This window comes from Epargyreus clarus, unplaced genomic scaffold (genome assembly GCF_041222505.1).
Source record: "Epargyreus clarus isolate Ecla_fem2 unplaced genomic scaffold, WU_Ecla_fem_2.2 ptg000001l, whole genome shotgun sequence".
Classification (NCBI taxonomy): domain Eukaryota; kingdom Metazoa; phylum Arthropoda; class Insecta; order Lepidoptera; family Hesperiidae; genus Epargyreus; species Epargyreus clarus.
Window position 1 is genome coordinate 924,459 of NW_027332209.1, and position 19,439 is coordinate 943,897.

At 38.6% G+C, this 19,439-nt stretch overlaps 1 protein-coding gene across 7 annotated transcripts in view; it reads right to left on the reverse strand.

Moving 5' to 3' along the window:
* Positions 1-935: 935 nt before the first annotated feature.
* The window catches only part of LOC140742784 (uncharacterized), a 64,449-nt gene continuing 45,945 nt past the window's right edge, over positions 936-19,439 (reverse strand). For 4 of the 7 annotated variants that reach the window (XM_073073839.1, XM_073073796.1, XM_073073786.1 and 1 more), the window contains 12 exons: positions 18,355-18,495; positions 10,656-11,176; positions 10,170-10,401; positions 8,161-8,872; positions 7,856-8,032; positions 6,796-6,958; positions 6,493-6,608; positions 6,027-6,246; positions 5,804-5,927; positions 5,138-5,292; positions 2,910-3,054; positions 936-2,499 (listed from right to left, as the gene is read on the reverse strand). In XM_073073839.1, coding sequence (XP_072929940.1) covers positions 2,302-2,499; positions 2,910-3,054; positions 5,138-5,292; positions 5,804-5,927; positions 6,027-6,246; positions 6,493-6,608; positions 6,796-6,958; positions 7,856-8,032; positions 8,161-8,872; positions 10,170-10,401; positions 10,656-11,176; positions 18,355-18,495 — 2,904 coding nt within the window. In that variant the 3' untranslated portion in view covers positions 936-2,301. The remainder of the gene's footprint in view (positions 2,500-2,909; positions 3,055-5,137; positions 5,293-5,803; positions 5,928-6,026; positions 6,247-6,492; positions 6,609-6,795; positions 6,959-7,855; positions 8,033-8,160; positions 8,873-10,169; positions 10,402-10,655; positions 11,177-18,354; positions 18,496-19,439) is intronic. The other 3 variants (XM_073073813.1, XM_073073804.1, XM_073073821.1) reach the window with 3 other exon arrangements.

The window sequence follows — 19,439 nt, forward strand, 5'->3', positions numbered from 1 at the left end:
TTGTGTCTATTTTTATTATGATATTTTATAATTGTTTATTTTAGTTAGTGGTTTAGTATTTTAAAAATTTACTTTATATTTTTTTAAACAATGTTAACACATCAGTGATCCATTTTGAGCTATTTTTTACTTAACTCAAAAAATTATAATACCCACACCCTTTCAAGTTTTGATGTCTATGAGAGCATTCTAGAAATACCTTTAGTCTTAAAATGACTGTATTTTGATTATAAATGTATTTTGATTACTTACATATGCAACAAAAATCTTTATCAGTTCCACATATTTTCTTACGAAATAAATTGTGATACAGTTACAGACTATTGACTCTTAAAGTTGAACATTATCACATGACCTCACGTTAACAGTTCATAAAACTGTACACATTGCAAGTTTATATTATTTAAAATTTTATCTGTAAGTCGCGGGTTCAAGTTTTAGTAAGATTATGAAATATACCTATCGAATAATTGTATAACAAAAACTTATATTTGGAAGAATCTCTTTAGTAATATCATAAATGATTAGTGGCAAAAATGAATCGATATTCATACAAATACATTAATTTATATACTTACTAGCTGACCCGGCAAACTTTGTGTTGCCATATAAATAAAAAAGTGTTAAGGGTGAACAACCCTTATCACTTAGAGGTACGAAAAAGAGATAATAGCCGATTCTCAGACCTACTGAATATGCATATTAAATTTGGTGAAACTCGGTAAAGCCGTAGGAGTACAGTAACTAACATTGTGACACGAGAATTTTATATATGTATAAGATTTAGTAACAATAGATCGGACATGGTAAGAAAAAGTGTCATCAACGGCCTATCATCAATTGGTAATAAGTGAAACGTCAATTAGCCCGAGATGGCAGTACAGAATTTTCATTAACTTAAAAACTGCAGTCTCAAATAAAAATAAAACAAAACACTACGTTAAAAATTTAATCCTGTTTTCATTTACAAAACCTCCCCATAATAAAGTGAGGAGTAAAATAAAACTAAAGTATAAAGTGCGATGTTCATTCGTTGTTCGGTACTGAGTATTTACATCAAACTTACATATATCTAGTATTTACATCTATGAATGTATATCATATGCTTAACAATCGCCTATATAAGCCGGGTTATCTTTGGCATACTATTGCATGCGTTCAATGTACAAAGTTTAATAGTATGACCATTTTAATTTATAGTTTGAGTCCAAGTATACCCGTGTTTGTTATTGTCCATTATTAATAACCAATCTATCCAAGTTCCCCCACCAAAGAGCGAAATTTGACAATTTGTAGTATGCTAAAATTAAAAATTCATTTAAACTTCACTCTACATGTAGGTCCATTTAAAGTTAAGCAACGTTAGTCGCAACCGAGATTTGGATGGGTGACCGCAACAAGTAGTCGGACCATAAATACGAGTAGGTACTAATATATTTTCTTTATGCGTGTCATTTATGATACACGTGTACGGGTTAAGGGTTAGTTGTGAGTGATTTCCAGGCGTATCCCGTAAATGTAGAGACCGACCTAAAGTGTTTTTGCGTCCAAAAACGCATTCTTTTTGAATTTTTGGATAACAATAAATCAAGTTATTATATTTGCTATCTACAAAGATACATTAAATTCCACAGTGAAATCTACTTTAACCTGTTTACTTCCTTCGTATCAAAACAATATTTTATAACGTGCTTGCGTAAAAGAATATGTGTTGAAATTATTATGAAATTGATATAATTAACTAGTTGTCATGAACACTGCTTTTATAATAACACTTACATAACTTAGCTTATGTCACTTAATCAAATATTAATAGTAATACAATTGATTATTTATGTATGTATTTGTCTAAAATTCGGGAAAAAACAATTAAATTATTATGAAACTTATGAAAAATTTTCGTTGTCTTTCAACATCACATTATTACAACTTATTCTAAATTAGTTTAAAGTCCTTAAAATACAATCCTCATACAATACGGAATGTCCTTTATCAACGAGTGATTTACAAAATCAGTCCATTAAAAGTATAGCTAAGAATGTAATTACTTTTTTTACGTCAAAATGTTTTACAAACTCTTGATATTAATAAAATTAGAGGAAAGCTCTACAACAGGCTTCCTTCCTCCATCCAACAGTCCTTCATGGATTCAAATTAGGAAATTAACGGCAGGGTCTTCAGTGTTATCCTTGTCAACTGTGGTCACCATAAATAACCTTTTATTTTTAAGGAAGATCTATACGTATTAATGATCTTTTGTGGGTTGGATAAATGATAGACAACTTCAAAATGGTCTACATTTTACACAATTGCCAAAGTTGTCGTCGTAGTATTATGGTCGTCTCTTGGCATGTGGTGTAAGTCCTGGTGGATGCCAGCCTCCTTCAGTATCCTCATCCGAGGGCCGAGGGGTACTCCAAGGGCCCTTAGTTTGTCCTCTCCTACGTACGGCAGTTCTGCTGCACCCACCTTCTCTTTCTCTAGCAGGGCTGCGTATTTCTGAAATTGAGGGAAGATAGAACAAATTTAGCAACACATATTGAATTTTTTTTCTTTATATTTAGCAGAAAAATAATCTATAGTGTAAGGTCAGGTGTTTGTTGTTAAAAACGATTAATTCATTTACTAATCGTTAACTAAATACAATTTAATTAATTTATTTTCATTTTTATTTTGATTTTGAGTTTAGACTAATCTTTTCTACGTTGACTCAATACTTATATGTCATATCATCAGCTAAGGAATAAGTTTTTAAACCACCCTAATATTCTAAGATTCCGAATCTTTAATAAAGTTTAATATACAGAAATGTGTAAGTACGGTTATCTATTTAAGTTGTTTGCCTTTGCCGTAGCTTTCGACTATAAAGATGTACCACAGAGATCATTGCACTTGACGTTAATACTGACCTCGTATCCAAGTTTCTTGAGGAATAGCCTCATGAGCGGTGGCTCGTCCCCGAAGAACTTGGTGAGCCGCTTCACGCGGTCAGGGTTGCTGAAGGAGAATGGGTCCAAGTGGCGGTGACTACCCGATCGTATGTTCTGTTGGGACCTGGAAAGGATACTTTGAATTAGAAAAGATCAGACTGTTACCTGAGATTGGCGATAGGTACGTTACTTTCTCTGACGACGAAGTTGGAAATAAGTAGGTCTTTATTGCTCCAACTTTCGACTCCGAACTTAGTAGCACTTTACTGCTTATATTAGGTGACGGAAATAGGTATAGTAGTGGTATTTCCGGAGCTGAATTGCAAAAGGTTCTACCACATTAAAAATACGAAAAAGAATGCACGGAGCACCTTTATAGGTTCTTGTAGCAATGTTCTTGGTTATTTTCTTTTATAATTAAACCAACAGAAGTCACCAAGTTGAAGGAGAGCTCCATGTAGCTCCATCTTATGATGTAGTAGGATTTTTTCTGCAGCAAGGAGCCGGCAGTACCTGTACATGTGGCGGAGCGCGGCCAGCTCGCGGGCAGTACCTGTACATGTGGCGGAGCGCGGCCAGCTCGCGGGCAGTACCTGTACATGTGGCGGAGCGCGGCCAGCTCGCGGGCAGTACCTGTACATGTGGCGGAGCGCGGCCAGCTCGCGGGCAGTACCTGTACATGTGGCGGAGCGCGGCCAGCTCGGCGCGCACGAGGTCGAGCTCGCGGGCAGTACCTGTACATGTGGCGGAGCGCGGCCAGCTCGGCGCGCACGAGGTCGAGCTCGCGGGCAGTACCTGTACATGTGGCGGAGCGCGGCCAGCTCGCGGGCAGTACCTGTACATGTGGCGGAGCGCGGCCAGCTCGGCGCGCACGAGGTCGAGCTCGCGGGCAGTACCTGTACATGTGGCGGAGCGCGGCCAGCTCGGCGCGCACGAGGTCGAGCTCGCGGGCAGTACCTGTACATGTGGCGGAGCGCGGCCAGCTCGGCGCGCACGAGGTCGAGCTCGCGGGCAGTACCTGTACATGTGGCGGAGCGCGGCCAGCTCGCGGGCAGTACCTGTACATGTGGCGGAGCGCGGCCAGCTCGGCGCGCACGAGGTCGAGCTCGCGGGCAGTACCTGTACATGTGGCGGAGCGCGGCCAGCTCGCGGGCAGTACCTGTACATGTGGCGGAGCGCGGCCAGCTCGGCGCGCACGAGGTCGAGCTCGCGGGCAGTACCTGTACATGTGGCGGAGCGCGGCCAGCTCGGCGCGCACGAGGTCGAGCTCGCGGGCAGTACCTGTACATGTGGCGGAGCGCGGCCAGCTCGGCGCGCACGAGGTCGAGCTCGCGGGCAGTACCTGTACATGTGGCGGAGCGCGGCCAGCTCGGCGCGCACGAGGTCGAGCTCGCGGGCAGTACCTGTACATGTGGCGGAGCGCGGCCAGCTCGGCGCGCACGAGGTCGAGCTCGCGGGCAGTACCTGTACATGTGGCGGAGCGCGGCCAGCTCGCGGGCAGTACCTGTACATGTGGCGGAGCGCGGCCAGCTCGGCGCGCACGAGGTCGAGCTCGCGGGCAGTACCTGTACATGTGGCGGAGCGCGGCCAGCTCGCGGGCAGTACCTGTACATGTGGCGGAGCGCGGCCAGCTCGCGGGCAGTACCTGTACATGTGGCGGAGCGCGGCCAGCTCGCGGGCAGTACCTGTACATGTGGCGGAGCGCGGCCAGCTCGGCGCGCACGAGGTCGAGCTCGCGGGCAGTACCTGTACATGTGGCGGAGCGCGGCCAGCTCGCGGGCAGTACCTGTACATGTGGCGGAGCGCGGCCAGCTCGCGGGCAGTACCTGTACATGTGGCGGAGCGCGGCCAGCTCGCGGGCAGTACCTGTACATGTGGCGGAGCGCGGCCAGCTCGCGGGCAGTACCTGTACATGTGGCGGAGCGCGGCCAGCTCGCGGGCAGTACCTGTACATGTGGCGGAGCGCGGCCAGCTCGGCGCGCACGAGGTCGAGCTCGCGGGCAGTACCTGTACATGTGGCGGAGCGCGGCCAGCTCGCGGGCAGTACCTGTACATGTGGCGGAGCGCGGCCAGCTCGCGGGCAGTACCTGTACATGTGGCGGAGCGCGGCCAGCTCGCGGGCAGTACCTGTACATGTGGCGGAGCGCGGCCAGCTCGCGGGCAGTACCTGTACATGTGGCGGAGCGCGGCCAGCTCGCGGGCAGTACCTGTACATGTGGCGGAGCGCGGCCAGCTCGGCGCGCACGAGGTCGAGCTCGCGCAGCAGGGCGTGCTGCGTGCGCATCTCGCTGGAGAGGTGCGCCACGGAGCGCGCCAGCGTCACCACGTGCGCCTCCAGCCGCTGGAACCGCTTGTTGATGCCCTACGATACAATCGTTTTTATTTTGTAGTAGAATCTTTAGGCCTCTCAGTGTAGGATTCGGAAGCTCAAAACCAGGCAAGCATCGCTGATGTTTCTAAGGCAGACATTGCGAGGGAAAGTGCAAGCCTGACGATTTAAAAAAAATCTCATAGGAGTCTCAAGTCTACCAATTCGCAAGTTTACCAATTCTTGCCAAGAGGATAGCATGATGGCCTTAACCTCTCTCGCTTTGATAGGAGACAATGTCTAAAAGTGGCATAGTAATGGGTTGATGACGATAAAGATAAAGATAAAGATAATTTATTTGCTTTGAACAGTGAGAAAAGTTGTTACATACAATATTAATAGTCTCTTATTCAGCCTTTTCAAGCATGCAAATTGAAATAAATGAAATGAAATTACATTATATAAAATTAAATTAAACCAAATTAAATTAACTATACGAGTGATATAGAAGTTGATTATATATTTTTCTCACATTTGTTTCAGAAGTTTTGAAGAAATCTCTTACCTTAAGATCATGTTTCTTCCTATGGTCATTGGAACTTCGTCTCTTATCCCTTACTGGACGACTGCTTACAGAACTTGAAGGTAGGGAGGACATGCTACCATATCGTCGCTTTGATGACAACCTGTTAACCAAAAAATAATTAATTAATGGAAGATTAAAAATATATGGCAAAAAAAGTAGAAAAGTATCAACTATATATGTATATACAAAATAATCTTCTTACCTAGATTCCCATGTGGGATGTTTGGCCAAACTAGCTGGTTTCCTGACCCCCAGGAGTTGCAGCACCTCAGCATACATGTTCTCCAGACCTCGAAGCTGTCTTCGTATAGCCCTTGCATCCCCCGTTGATGCATCACTGTCTGTTCTACCGTCTAGGAGTGACGAGAGGTCTAGGCTTCGAGTCGTGGTGGATGTCATATCAGTAGTGTCGATACCGAATACTAGAAGAATATGAAGATATAGGTTAAACAGGCATACCGTATTATTCAACAACTTTTTATGTTAAATTTTTGCTTTTTAAATATTTGTCCATTATTATACACACTTTGAACTGTTTGTATTTTATCAATAGTAGTTTTAGAATAATGGAAAATACAATATTTATTACTATTGCCTTCCCCCTAAGTAGATATACGTACGCAGATGTACAATACGGAGTACTTTATACGGGACAAATATCAACTTACAATGTTTCTTGTAATGATGATCTCGTTTGGAAGAATGTTTCTTATGGGAGTGCCAGCGAGGAGATTCACGGCCTCTCCGCCGATCTTCAGGGTATTCTGAAGAACGTCCTGGTAAGCTGAAAGTCAAAAGAGGCGGGTATGTAAAAACGGGCTTTGTTGATGTAAGAGGTTTATCAATCCAAATTTGGCTAATGAGGCCTTAGCTAACTGACTCTGCTGATTTTAAGAGGAGAATCCAAGATCCAAGAAAGAAGAGATCCATATCAAGCAGTAGAAAAATAATGGGCTGATGATAACGTTTACCTGTTCCTTTTATGCAGATCAGATGATGGCGATAATGGCGGTAGTGGTGGTGTAACAGAGCTGTCAGAACTAGCTGAACTATCGAGCCTCATTCCAGCTAACTTTGGTTCTAGTATTTGGCGTAATTCACATTCTACTAAATCTGCCCACTCGTTTTCGCCTGCTGAAGAGAAAAAAGATGGGTAAATAAAGCTTTATTACAAAAAAATCTGCTAAATAATATAGGTACAATAAATAATATAGGCACAATAAATAAAAAAAAAAACATCTATGCGCATAAAATTTAAATTTAAGTCTGAATAGTATTGTATTTAGCGCTAAGTAGACTGAAAATAACTTTTTATAATATTATATAATATTATATAATATAAGTTGCAAGCCTCTTTTTAAAGAACTGAAACTGCTCACATTGACGAGTATATACATATTCGAAGTATGTGTTTTTGTCAAAACACACATGCATCTTTTTGAGAAAAAGGGTGAAAAATGTAAATTCGCAACTCGGTATCCTGAGAGACTATGCTTGCCACCCTCTAGAACAGCTATGCGGTCTAAAAACGCATATCATATGTGTGTTACTATATACAACAAAATACCAAATAAATTTAAAAGTTTAACTATAAATAAATTTAAAAAACAATTGCACGAGTGGCTCCTTGAAAAATGTTTCTATACTCTAAAAGAATTTATGCCCTAATCATAATTTTATTCTATTAATGTAATGACATAATTTTAATTAATAAATTAATATAATGACATAATTGACATAAATTAAACAATGCTGTATCTACTAACACTATAAAAATATAATATAAAAATGTAAAATGAATATAATATAAAAATGTATTTTGCACGCCAAATATGGCAAATGTGAGAAACTCTCTAACTCTGTACAACCTACTAACCACATTTATGCAAATAAATAATTATGACTTATGACTTATGACTTATGACTTACCTCACTAGTGATAGTAAATTTAAATAAAATTATGTATTTGAAATTCATTATGAGTACATTTAAGAGAGAGACTAGACGAGCAGAAACACAAATGATATTTACTTGGTCCTGGAGCTTGTTGGCTGGGACCAGGTTGCGGTTGAACTCTCGACTGACCAACAGCATCCGAGTCGGCAGATGTGTCGTGAAGACTCGCCTCTGGCCTTCTTCCACTAGAGTAGGCGACGCTTCCTCTACCAGAGTCCACATTTGACGATTGACCACCATTTTTATCGTAGTCTATAAAAATAAAATGATAAGTATAAATATAATCAATTAACTAATTGTGATTTTTGTCTTCGTGAATGTAGTGACATATCATTAATAATAATTAAATTAAATGTAAATCGTGTAATAGTTATGAGCACCTTTTAAAATACTTAAATTCCTACCGGAACTAGCTCCAGATCCACTGGCTCCCTTTTTTCCATGAGCTTTTAAGTCTTCTATTCTATTGGGCGTTTGTCTTGAAGATGACGGCTGTGGGTTATACGTTTCAGCTTTTGTACTAGAATTATATACACTATCTGCTGACTTCTGACTCGCGCTTTCATCATTTTTTTCTAAAACTTCTGCAGAACTTGACGCCCTTTCCTCATCTCTATGTCTTTGACCTAACGAGTCTGGTGTTCTGCGAGATTCTTTATGGCTGTCTGGTGTCCTACGCGATTCTCTATGACTATCTGGTGTTCTTCTATATGATTCATGTATTCTTTCTGGTCTTTCTTGTCTACTTGACTCTATAGATCTACCGCTAGTTCTTATACGTTCTTCAAAGCTAGATCTTCCTTGCGCTGCAAGTCTAACGCGGAAACCCCCGTCATCTGATTCTCGTTCTTCATGCCCATTTCTTGGTGGACCATGTTCATTAGGTGGTCCATCTAATAGGTTTCCGTGTGAGTTTCTTCGTGATCTGTCATGATGTTGAGGCGTAGATGCTTCTGGCCGCGGTGGAGGTTCATCCAAAAGGTGAGGATGAGAAGCAGCACGCCTTCCTTCTACAAATCCTCTTTGCCTGACAATTTCTCTTTCTAACTGTTGAGGACTCCTTAAGTCAGGTCTTGAGTGGGAATTTTCAAACTGGAAATGAAAAATATTAACATTGACATTAAAATTTGAACAGTAGTACACTAGTAGTAATAAATCTATGCCAACTAACCGGAAATTGCCATACGTGCAGAAACTAAACGGTGTTAATGATAGCAATCTAATGTAATAAGACCAACTATTGTGACCTACTCGCAGACAGACTACTATTTAAAGTTTTAGCGGAAACCTTTCAAACGTACATAAAGATTAAGCCATTAAAGTTAACGGACTATTTCTTTCATCGCGAAGTTCTACCGGTTACATAAGGCCAGATTATCTTCAAAGACCTCAATTATCCATAACACTACCGATAATGTTTTATACTCAGGAAGTGTAGTTTTATTACATTCACCGTCATCTAACACGAAATATAAGCATTATAATCCGGTAAAATATAAAATGTCTTACATGACAAATAGGCGGTATATAAAAGCATGCAATATTATAGGTTAGAGTAATATCCCAACATCCGTAGATCCATAATGTCCGTAGATCCGTAGATTCAGATAGAAACATCCATAGATGTTCAATCTTTAGATCCATCAGGAAGTCGCGATCGGATTTGAACTTTTAAGAGGTTAAAATTACTAGTGGATTTCAACTTCTACCATTTATCAATTTTAAAGTCGATCTCAATGACGTTATAATAGTCTTCCTGAACTTTTTTTTCTACCAAGATAAGTCAATCAATTCGTCTCGTTGCATACTTCGCGATATCGAGTCGACATCAGCCAGCTAGCTTTAATTACGGAATATTGTGAGAAGCAGTTAATTGTTGGGAACGATTGTTCTTTGTTGCAGCCGACAGCGTGAAGGGAACGAGGCTAAGAGGAGAGAATGGCTATAATTTTTCTAGCTTTTGGTAGGCTGTAAGTGTAGCATTGTTATTGTCGAGATGTATGATGAGATTGAGGTATTGCAGTTATGATAAGACATAAAGTTGATATTGATCAAGAACACAGTGTATTAAGCATAATCAGTGTTGCATTTTGTTGCGCAAATAAAAAAAGTTGGTATATTTCCGTTCTTGCCAATGTTTTATGCTGTTAATACGAGTACATAATGAGTGAACCTCCGGCCAGAAACTATCTTCTCTCAAAAAAGGATTAGATTTCGGCCGTAGCGCCACCCATCGGGTGCAAAAAATAATATATTTCAAAAATAAAACCAATTCTGCATACTTCCAGATTCATCTATATAACAGTAACAGCGGTAACGGAGATCAGCGATAACGAACAAAGATACATGTGATTTAAATTATAGGTATAAAAATATTAAATTAACTCACTTGTGTCTGCGGTCCAGTCTTCAAAGAGGTGAAATTTGCCATAGACCTAACATCCACGTCTCTCTGATAAACTGCGCTTCGTCTCCCGGGTGGTCCGTATTGCTGGTACAAAGCGTCAGCGCCCAGGGCTTGTGGACGGGCGTGTGGCGTGGAGGCCAGCATCTCCTGGGATCTGGCCTGTTGGTGGTTTAATAGCATCTGCTGCTGAACTATTTGTTGCTGCATTAGTTGCCTATAAACGATAACAAAACATATTGTTATAGTGAAAAAAATGTGTATAAAAGATTTTTTAAGTTTGTTCTGTATATATATTTTTAAGGTATGTGCTTCTAACGTTCGAGATATTTTTTCTGTGTAAACAAAATAAACAGCAAACCCTTTTCGTCAAATATTTACACAATACTATAATGGATTTACTTTTTGATATGAGCTAGCTACTCGTAGATCATGATTTATGAATGATGCAATTTATAATAGAAAACTTACCTGTGTGGTGATGGACTAGGATAAGCCATGTTGTTCGCCATTCCATGGCTGTACTGCATATCTGGTCTATTCTGCGGCATTGGTCTTCCATAGATCCCTTGCTCGACTTTCCTTGGCGTTTCTCTCGGAGTCACTTGTTCGGGCTCCGGTCTCTTCCTCTCTTCAATGTTATTTAGACTAGCTTCTTCATTGTTTTTCTCTGATTCATTGTTCTCTTTACTCTTAAATCTACTTGAGATCATGTCCTTCAGTGTGTGGTAAGTTTTACTCACGGACTTTGCGCTTTTGGGGGCATCTCTCGTACTGTCCTTACCAGTTTCAACAGTAACTGTTATTAAGTGTGAGTTGTTCTGTGTTTCTGTCTTGGGTCCGTAGTTTTTAGCTGGTATCGGGGGTTTGGGGGAGTCGTAATTTTGTAAGTTTCTCACTACCGCGCCCTGGTTTTGATTCTGGTGCATAGCGTACCCGTAGTTCTGGTCGTGATATTGTCTGAAGTCACCAGATGTGCCAGCTTGATGGTTCTGGAAACCAAAAAAATAGACAAATTAACTCAATTCGTATTAGCCGTACTTATAGTCCTTGAACAGTTTATTTCGATTTTAAACGTGAGAGAAATCTCTTTAATATTAAATTGGTTGCAAGATAATACTTGCAAGTCGACCGTTGATAAGTGTCTGTTTCGCACATTTTGATACATAGGAGTTATAAAGACCTAAGTCAGCGTAGACGTCTATTTACGAGAATCACAATGGAAGCGGTATTTTTGCAGAATACTTATGGGTACAAGAACGGCCTGTTATTTCGCTTATCTATAACCGCACCCTCTAAAGATATTTCCACCGTACATGGCGGGTCTCCTTCAATGCTAACAATGCGAGTAGAAGCATGTGAAACACGAATGTGTTACGACGGTGGGAAGTTAGGAACAATGGGCCATTGGCTTGTGATTCGTATTGAAGTACTGTGGAGAAAGAGGTTCGGTTATAACCGTAAGGTAGAAATGTATGAGTTTTCTAGAGCTTTATTCTATTCAATTATATTTGTCGAGACAAAAATAGTAGCTATGCCAAATTAAGGAAATTTGTAAATGGAAAGGTTTAAAACTATAACGTGTACTGTGTATTATGAAGAAAATATTTCAAAATAAATAACACCCATAACTTACAAATTAAAAATAATAAAAATAGTGTTGGCATTTTTTTCAATCATAAATTTAGTACTCGCGTCGCGTACATATTGAAAAAAGTGTTTTTCTAATTAACTATAAATAATTACTGTAAGTAAACCAAGTAGAATATGTTGATTAAAAAGTGTACTAACATTTTCTAGAGCAAATTCAACCATGTTGTTCTCTTGTCCTTAGTCAATTTTCTATGCATTCAAATATGAAAAAATAATTAATTCATTCATATTTTCAATTATTTTTTTGAGAATTAATTTGGTAATATCGGAAAACACTTTACTAATTAACAGTTTTAAAGTCACAAATATCCATTTGAAACTTTATTGTATTAATATTTAAGAATAAAGTCTGTACTTAATTATTTTTTTTTTACAAATCCATACACAAATTCACTTATAATTAATTTCACTTATTGCATAATATAATTTTTATAGGATTCATATCGCTTAAATTTTTAATAAATCACAATTAACAAATTAAAACGCCACTATTTATAACACGACTCAATAAAAATAGTCACTAAATGTACAAAAACACAACAGTCCGATGAGTCAACACTTTAACACTATTTTCCGAGCTTTGAAAGTAAAACGCCCTAAAGCTCTACCAGTGGCCGGATGCGCGCGCGCACGGGCACCGAGTCAGCCTACTAGCGCTTAGATCGCGTGCGGCCTCGCTACGCCGAATTACCTAACGGGCGGCATTAGAAACGGCAAATACGAACAACGAATCGCCATTTATGTTTTGATTAAAGTTATTGCTTACAGATACTTGATTGATAGAGAAAGATATTAATAGTTACGTTCAAGGTTTCTTTTTCTTATTTTTTATACAAAGCTCCTAAATAGTATTACTGCAAAGTAAAGCATTTACTTTCTGTAATGTTTTCGAATTTGCGTTAAGATTTACTTTAGTGAAAATTGATTTAGACTTTTTTATTATTTAACCATGCGTACGAAAAAAAATTACATTGGCCTAATTTCGAATTTTGTTAACCAATCAAGTATTAAATAAAACCGAATGTTATTAAAATTTCGTTTATTAGTTTCTTCACGATATCGTTATTTCGCTAGTTGATCTGATCACGCATCAATATTTAAGATTCGATTCACAAATCTGCGGCAACCCAGACTTTCACTACCGTGTAATGTCTGTTTCAGTGTAATTTATTCCTTAAAAAAAATTAAAAAATTAAATTTCACAATAATGATATTTGTAATTTTATATTCTTTTCATAACAATATGTGTAGTTCATGTCGTGAATAAAACAGTTAATAGAAACCTTCACAAAGATTTTGTGACATCTGCACCCTCACTGCTGACTTCTGCATCAGGTGTAATAGTCTGGAGTAGATTTCAGATAGAGTATATTGGAGTAACTTGTATAAATACATTAAAACCAGAGCAAAAATAGATGAGGCAATAGTGTGAAGGCCGAAGTGGAACCACGAAGAGCTCTCCCTTTAACTGGCCGTAATCAACATTATTCTACGTAACATTCTCCAGTTGACAGTATTATAACTTATGGCCTATTACGTGTCTCATATAGTTATGAACATTTTACGAGTGACCTCTTTACCAGCACATCGTCCTTCATTACGTCACTGTCACTTAGACGTCTATCAAAACATGTCAAACAACTGCACCATTCGTCGTATAGGGGCCGCACGCTTACTTCACCGTTGCTTCGTACAAACGATTCCATCGGGCACGCCGTTTGAATTTTGATATCAGTCTTGGAGCTAGGAGCCTTAATATTGGATATTTGTTACGTTACAAGTTGAAGGACGTATCCGTTATAGAATTAATTGGTCACTGTATCCATTTGTAAACTGGTAGCACTGTTTGATGTTTAAATGCAGCGACGCTACTTACATAGCAGCTATGTTCTGGTTTGAAGGGTTCTATATCAGTCCTCAGAAGTAGCAGTGCATTTGTGATCGGCTTTATTATGGGCATGGGGGGGGTTCATTATACGGAGTTGATCATTACGTGCCTGTGGATGTCATAGACCATTTAATTTGGTGGACTCTAAGCTCCTCTGCTACTTTTTTACATAACTAAAATTGGGTAGAGACCTATTCAGTAAATTTTCAGATTTGTACAAAGAGGGACAGTCAAGTCTTGAACACCCTAAAGAGGTTAACAAAAATCATGTATTTATATGGATTATAATTATGCATAATGCTTCTCACATCGACATGCACAATGCAAGCCGTTTATTTTTTTACAACATTGCATTACCTAACTAGCATGCAGTGAGTGATCCTAATAGTACCTAAGTGGTCACAGCCGCCCGTAGACATCTATAATCACTTCCATATAGAACCTTTAGGGGTTGCCACTCCTCAGGACTAAGATTCAAGTGTGTTCTGTATTCTCATACGTCATCCGCTCGCTATTCACTCCCTTCCACCGAAACGAAAGAACTGCTTCAAGCAAAAAAATAGGTAAAATCTGTTATAACAGAGCCGTTTTAATTTTAAAGCCTACAACTGGTCGTAGAGGCCTTAACCCTTCTTAACAGCGAGGTATGCTGAGTGAGTTGATATAATTAATAAATAACTACGTAACGGATAATTATAACTAACTGCATTTATAAGCGGGTATCAGGTTAACCACCTAGTTGCATTCACTTCTTGCGGGTCTTACAATATAGGTATTTTATATTTTTGAGTACAAGACAAAAATACGAATTTTACCATCATACCGAGTATATTTGTTAATATACCCCTCGGAAAGTATTTCTCCCTTATCAAACCCTTTAAGACAGAACAAGGAAGCGCTTAATAGGTACTGCTGTTAATAGACAGAAATAGGTGTGGCGGATCCTCTGGTGTTTAACCACAGAGGATTTTAAGAACGCACAGAGGGTTCCAGGTTCGATCCCCGGCCAGACATATATCATGATGAAATATTTAGATACATTTTGGGTTTGGGTGTTTGTGTATTCATCTTTGTGTCTGTTCATATTACCCACGACGCCAGAAAATCTGTGTGTGTGGGCTGTCAGTGTAGAAAGCGTATTTTTAAATTTAGAAGGGGCCTACTAGGTACTCTAGCTACAGCATGGAATCACAATATACAAGGTTCACAATGGGTTCTGGCAAAAACAAGCCTTTGTTCAGAGCCATGTCTTTGACCACGTCGGAATTTGTTTGAAAATCAATTTCTTCAATAAATCCATTTCTCGGAACAATGTTGAGGAAAATGCGTTTGTATGAATCATTTTAACGATGTGTGAGAAAATGCTGTTTTTATTTACGAATAAGAATAATAATACTTTTTAAGTTATTTGATAAATTTTTGGTGTGTCAAGGGAAGCTAATTGTACTTTTTATTATTAAATCAAGTGACTGAGTTCCAGGGATTAGGGGAATGTTGCGGGACTTTTTATATAATTTTGAAGTTGATTTTTTTAAACATTTAGCTAATCATGTTGGTTGTCAACTTAATGACTCCTCCAACATTCTACCCCTGTCGAAAACAAGAGGCTTGATTTGCATATGTTTTAGTAATGGATTATTTTCGTTTTTTGACTTGACCCAGCTGAAGCTAGGCTTTATCAAGAAATTGTCGATGACAAAAGGGTCTCTCTATAAGGAGATAAGTAGGCAATCCACAAAAAAAGTCAAAAGTCAGTGAAAATGGGTCCGCCAATTTTTACATGTTGCGGTGTTCTAAAAGGTAACGAATGGAGTTAAGTACATAATTTTCGATTTTGGGAAGAGCTTAATTCCTTAGCTCAAAACTTCCGCCACTTGTATGGATACATAACCTATCTATATACGATCAAAATGACAGAATTGATATCTTTCAGTCGTTCAAGAATCCAATCTGTCATTTATCCATCCAGCTAACGTCCACTAATAAAAACAACGGATGGAGTTAAGTACATGATTATAGTTTTTGACTTTGGGGAGGCTTAATTCCTTAGTTCAAAACATTCGCCAGCTATATGGACGCATAATTTATGTATATACGATCAAAACTATAGAATTGATATCCTTAATTTTTTCAAGAACCCAGTCTGTCATCTATCCATCCAACTAAGCAACATTAATGAAACCTTAAGGTTTAAGCATAATTCCTCACATGAATACGAGATTAAACTGGAACTGTCGGCCGTCTTCCTGCTACTTAACGAGCGTGACGACGCGCTCAGCATGACGATCGAGTTCCTTGCCCCCACGCCATGGTATGGGTGGGTCACTTTGGCTTATGGTGGTGTACTGAAGGTATTATTGATATGACACTTCAGCTTTGCTGGTGGAACTCAGAGTTCTATCAAGACTTCAAGGGTTTAGTTAGGTACACGAGGTGTTGTAAGTTATTCATTAGACACAGAAAAGTATCGGTCGACTTCAGATTGGATCTAATCCAATTTGGGAGAAATACAGTATTTACAAGAAGTTTTAACTTATTTCTAAGATCATGATTTTATCACAGGTGACCATGGGCAGTGATTATAATTTATATACAAGTAAATTATTTATGTACTTCTTTGTTATTTAAATCTCATTTAATTATTTACTCATTGAATTTAAAGACCATTACGTTATGTATGTTATTTAAATTACGTCATGATTTCATTACAGGTACATGTTGTTTAATTTATGGCATAATTTCATAAATTAATTTAAAATTTCAGTAAGATTAAGAATTATCATAACATTTATAATAAAACTCAAAATATGACAAATATATTAAAGCTCCATCATTTGCCTTTTGATGAACTCTTAAAATTATCCTAACATTACTTTGTCGAAATTAGGCTAGATGTCGTTAAAGGAGTTTATTCAGCATCTGGTTATACATCTAGGTACCTGCGTCCTGTAGGTACTTAGGTATTCCACGCCAATATCAGGAATCTCTATATTACGTACATCATGAGATGCCTTCGATTAATAAAATTACCCCACATTTTATTCAAAGGAAAAGTCGGTAAAATTTAAAATGCCAATTTCTTTCTTTTAACTGATTATTTTAACTGCTTTAACTTACTTTCAACTTACAATACCCCACAGAACTAATTCACGTTCAACATGGAATTGAACCCATGACCCCGTGCTCCACAGGTCAGTTACAAGTGTTAAGAACAGGTAGGAATGTAAAGCTATTGTCTTACACTTAGCGATAAAACGAAATGTTATAACCTAAAGATTCACGTAGCTTTTACTGACATATATTTTAATAAGAAGTTCGCATCTCGTATACAGAAACACATATCAACTCATCGTTTTATACAATTTCTGTGCAAAAATTCGCGTTCGTGGGTTTTCTATACAAAATATATGAATTGGCATACATCTTGTGTTGTCTTCTAGTCAGTTTTAATGTTATTATGTTGATTATAAGTAATATTATTGTGTCTATAAAGTTAAGTACTTAAATTACTCGTGTAGTACCCAGATGAAGGAGACCATCGTGGGGAAACTTGTACGCCTTAAAATCCTCAATATAAGAGGTGACCCGTGCCCAGCAGTGGGACAGTTGATTACTATTATCATTATTATTTCACTGCCTACCGAGAAGGCAAAACCACAAGTAACTCGCGTATGTACTCGCTCAACTCAATCCTTGTTATTCGTGGTTAATGAGACAATTACCCAATGTGACCAGATACAATCGTTGGCTCGGGAAATGTCCCAAGATTCGTGCCAAGTGGGAGATTTATGAACACGCTAAACTTAGTTCTGTTAGATAGTGGAATTTTGTGCTAATGTTAGAATATAAGGAAACTGATTACGTATTAGTAAGTTAAGTATGTTTAGTGAAAATCTGTAAAACGTTATTGATTAACGTACTCGTATGTGCGATGTACGAGGGATATTTGCTACAAGTTTGTCGGCTTAAAAATAGGGATACCTAGCGAGTAAAATTCAGATTTTTGAACATGGCTTTAATTAGTAAAATATTAAGTTTTCTACCATATAGCTTATGAGAAAGAAAGATTAGTTAACCGTAGCGTTTTGGGTGTCGACGATATCTGCTTGTTGGGGCAGATATAGTTACTTAGAACGTTCTTACGTTAGAACTGAGTCTGTATTAATGCACTGAAATATCAGGAACCATTAACGTTCCTATTTACGAATATTGTTTCTACATAACCTAGTCACGTAATGTTTTTTAATTATCTTTTGAAAGATTATTGAACCTACATTCAGTCGCGTAAAAGCCTGTCTTCGAAAACACTACCTACGAGTACAATATGTATAATAGCACACATTATTTTTCCTTTGAAGTTATCCTAGAACAAACTTCTTTTAGGTTCTTATTTTAAAAGCTCATGAAAGTTTGTAAGTAAGGTGTGGTAAAGGAGACAGACTTTTCCGAGGCGTTCTAGCTTAGTCCTCAGGAGTAGCGGCGCGTCTGTGGCCGACCTCAGGTAGGAATATCTAATCCTATCTGGGGTTGATTACAGTTGACCATGGGCGGCAGTAGCCGGGCTTATGGTCAGGTGGACTGTATGCTCGTCTGCTACTCCTATATTATAATTAAAAAAAAAAGTTTTACCTCTGTATGGGTCCAAGCAGACAGCGCCTTTGGGGGTGTGTCGGGTGCCACCGCACCAAGTCTTCCCCGCTTCCGGGCCTCCTGCAGGATTGGAACCTTGGAGTTCTTGTCTCCTGATGAGAGTATCACTTCGCGTTCTATCTGTAAATAAAAACGTTAAAACTTTAGCTGGATTTTGAAAATTGGAGTGTTAATGAAACATGTAATGTTCTGTATAGAATAGAATTAATTAATTAGAGTAATCTAGAGGAATAGAAGGATGATAATTTTCTAAATTGTTTGTTTGATAGACCTCTAAGATCTTGATTTAGATTAAACTTAAATATTACGATTCACAAAATGATTTATAGGGAAAAGACTTTGCAGCAGCAATTTTAAAGGTAAGCGAACTATAACTACCTAAATATAGGAATTTATAAAACGCCCTAAAAGTATAAATATGCTTATTTTCTAGAACCTCAATTATATATTTGATTGTAAGTAAGGCCTCTAATAAACGAACACCAGCCCGTGCCGGTGATCGTCGGCGACGGTTGACAACGCAGGCTGTAGATCGTATGTTACCTCCCTTAAAAGATAATTAAATGAATATAACATTACACTTAAAATACATACCAGATGAAACACACTATTCTTCCAATGAACATAAACAAAGACACAACATGACTAAAACAAATGAAATATGGCTCCATTGTGATGTCACTATTCCAGCTCAACTTTTTTATAAACCAAGGAAATATTAATAACATTCGACAACTCAAAACACGTCACATCAATCCGATATATCTTGTAACAATGAGAACTTTCACCGAGATCTCTCTGCTTCAAAAATGCATTACGTATGCCCAATAAAAACTTACGCTTGTACGAGCTTAGAGAAATCGCTATTCATTTGCGTCTGTGCAATTACCTGTGAGAGTCTCTATATTTAACAGCGGCGGACCGTTTTAGGTCGGTTAGTAATAAAATATTTGCATAATCACAGCTACCATTTGAACGTATTAGAAAATAGTAAGGGTCGTTAAATGTAAACTTAAGTCTTAAGTGAAAACTGGGATGAAAACGTCTACGGTTTAAGATATGAT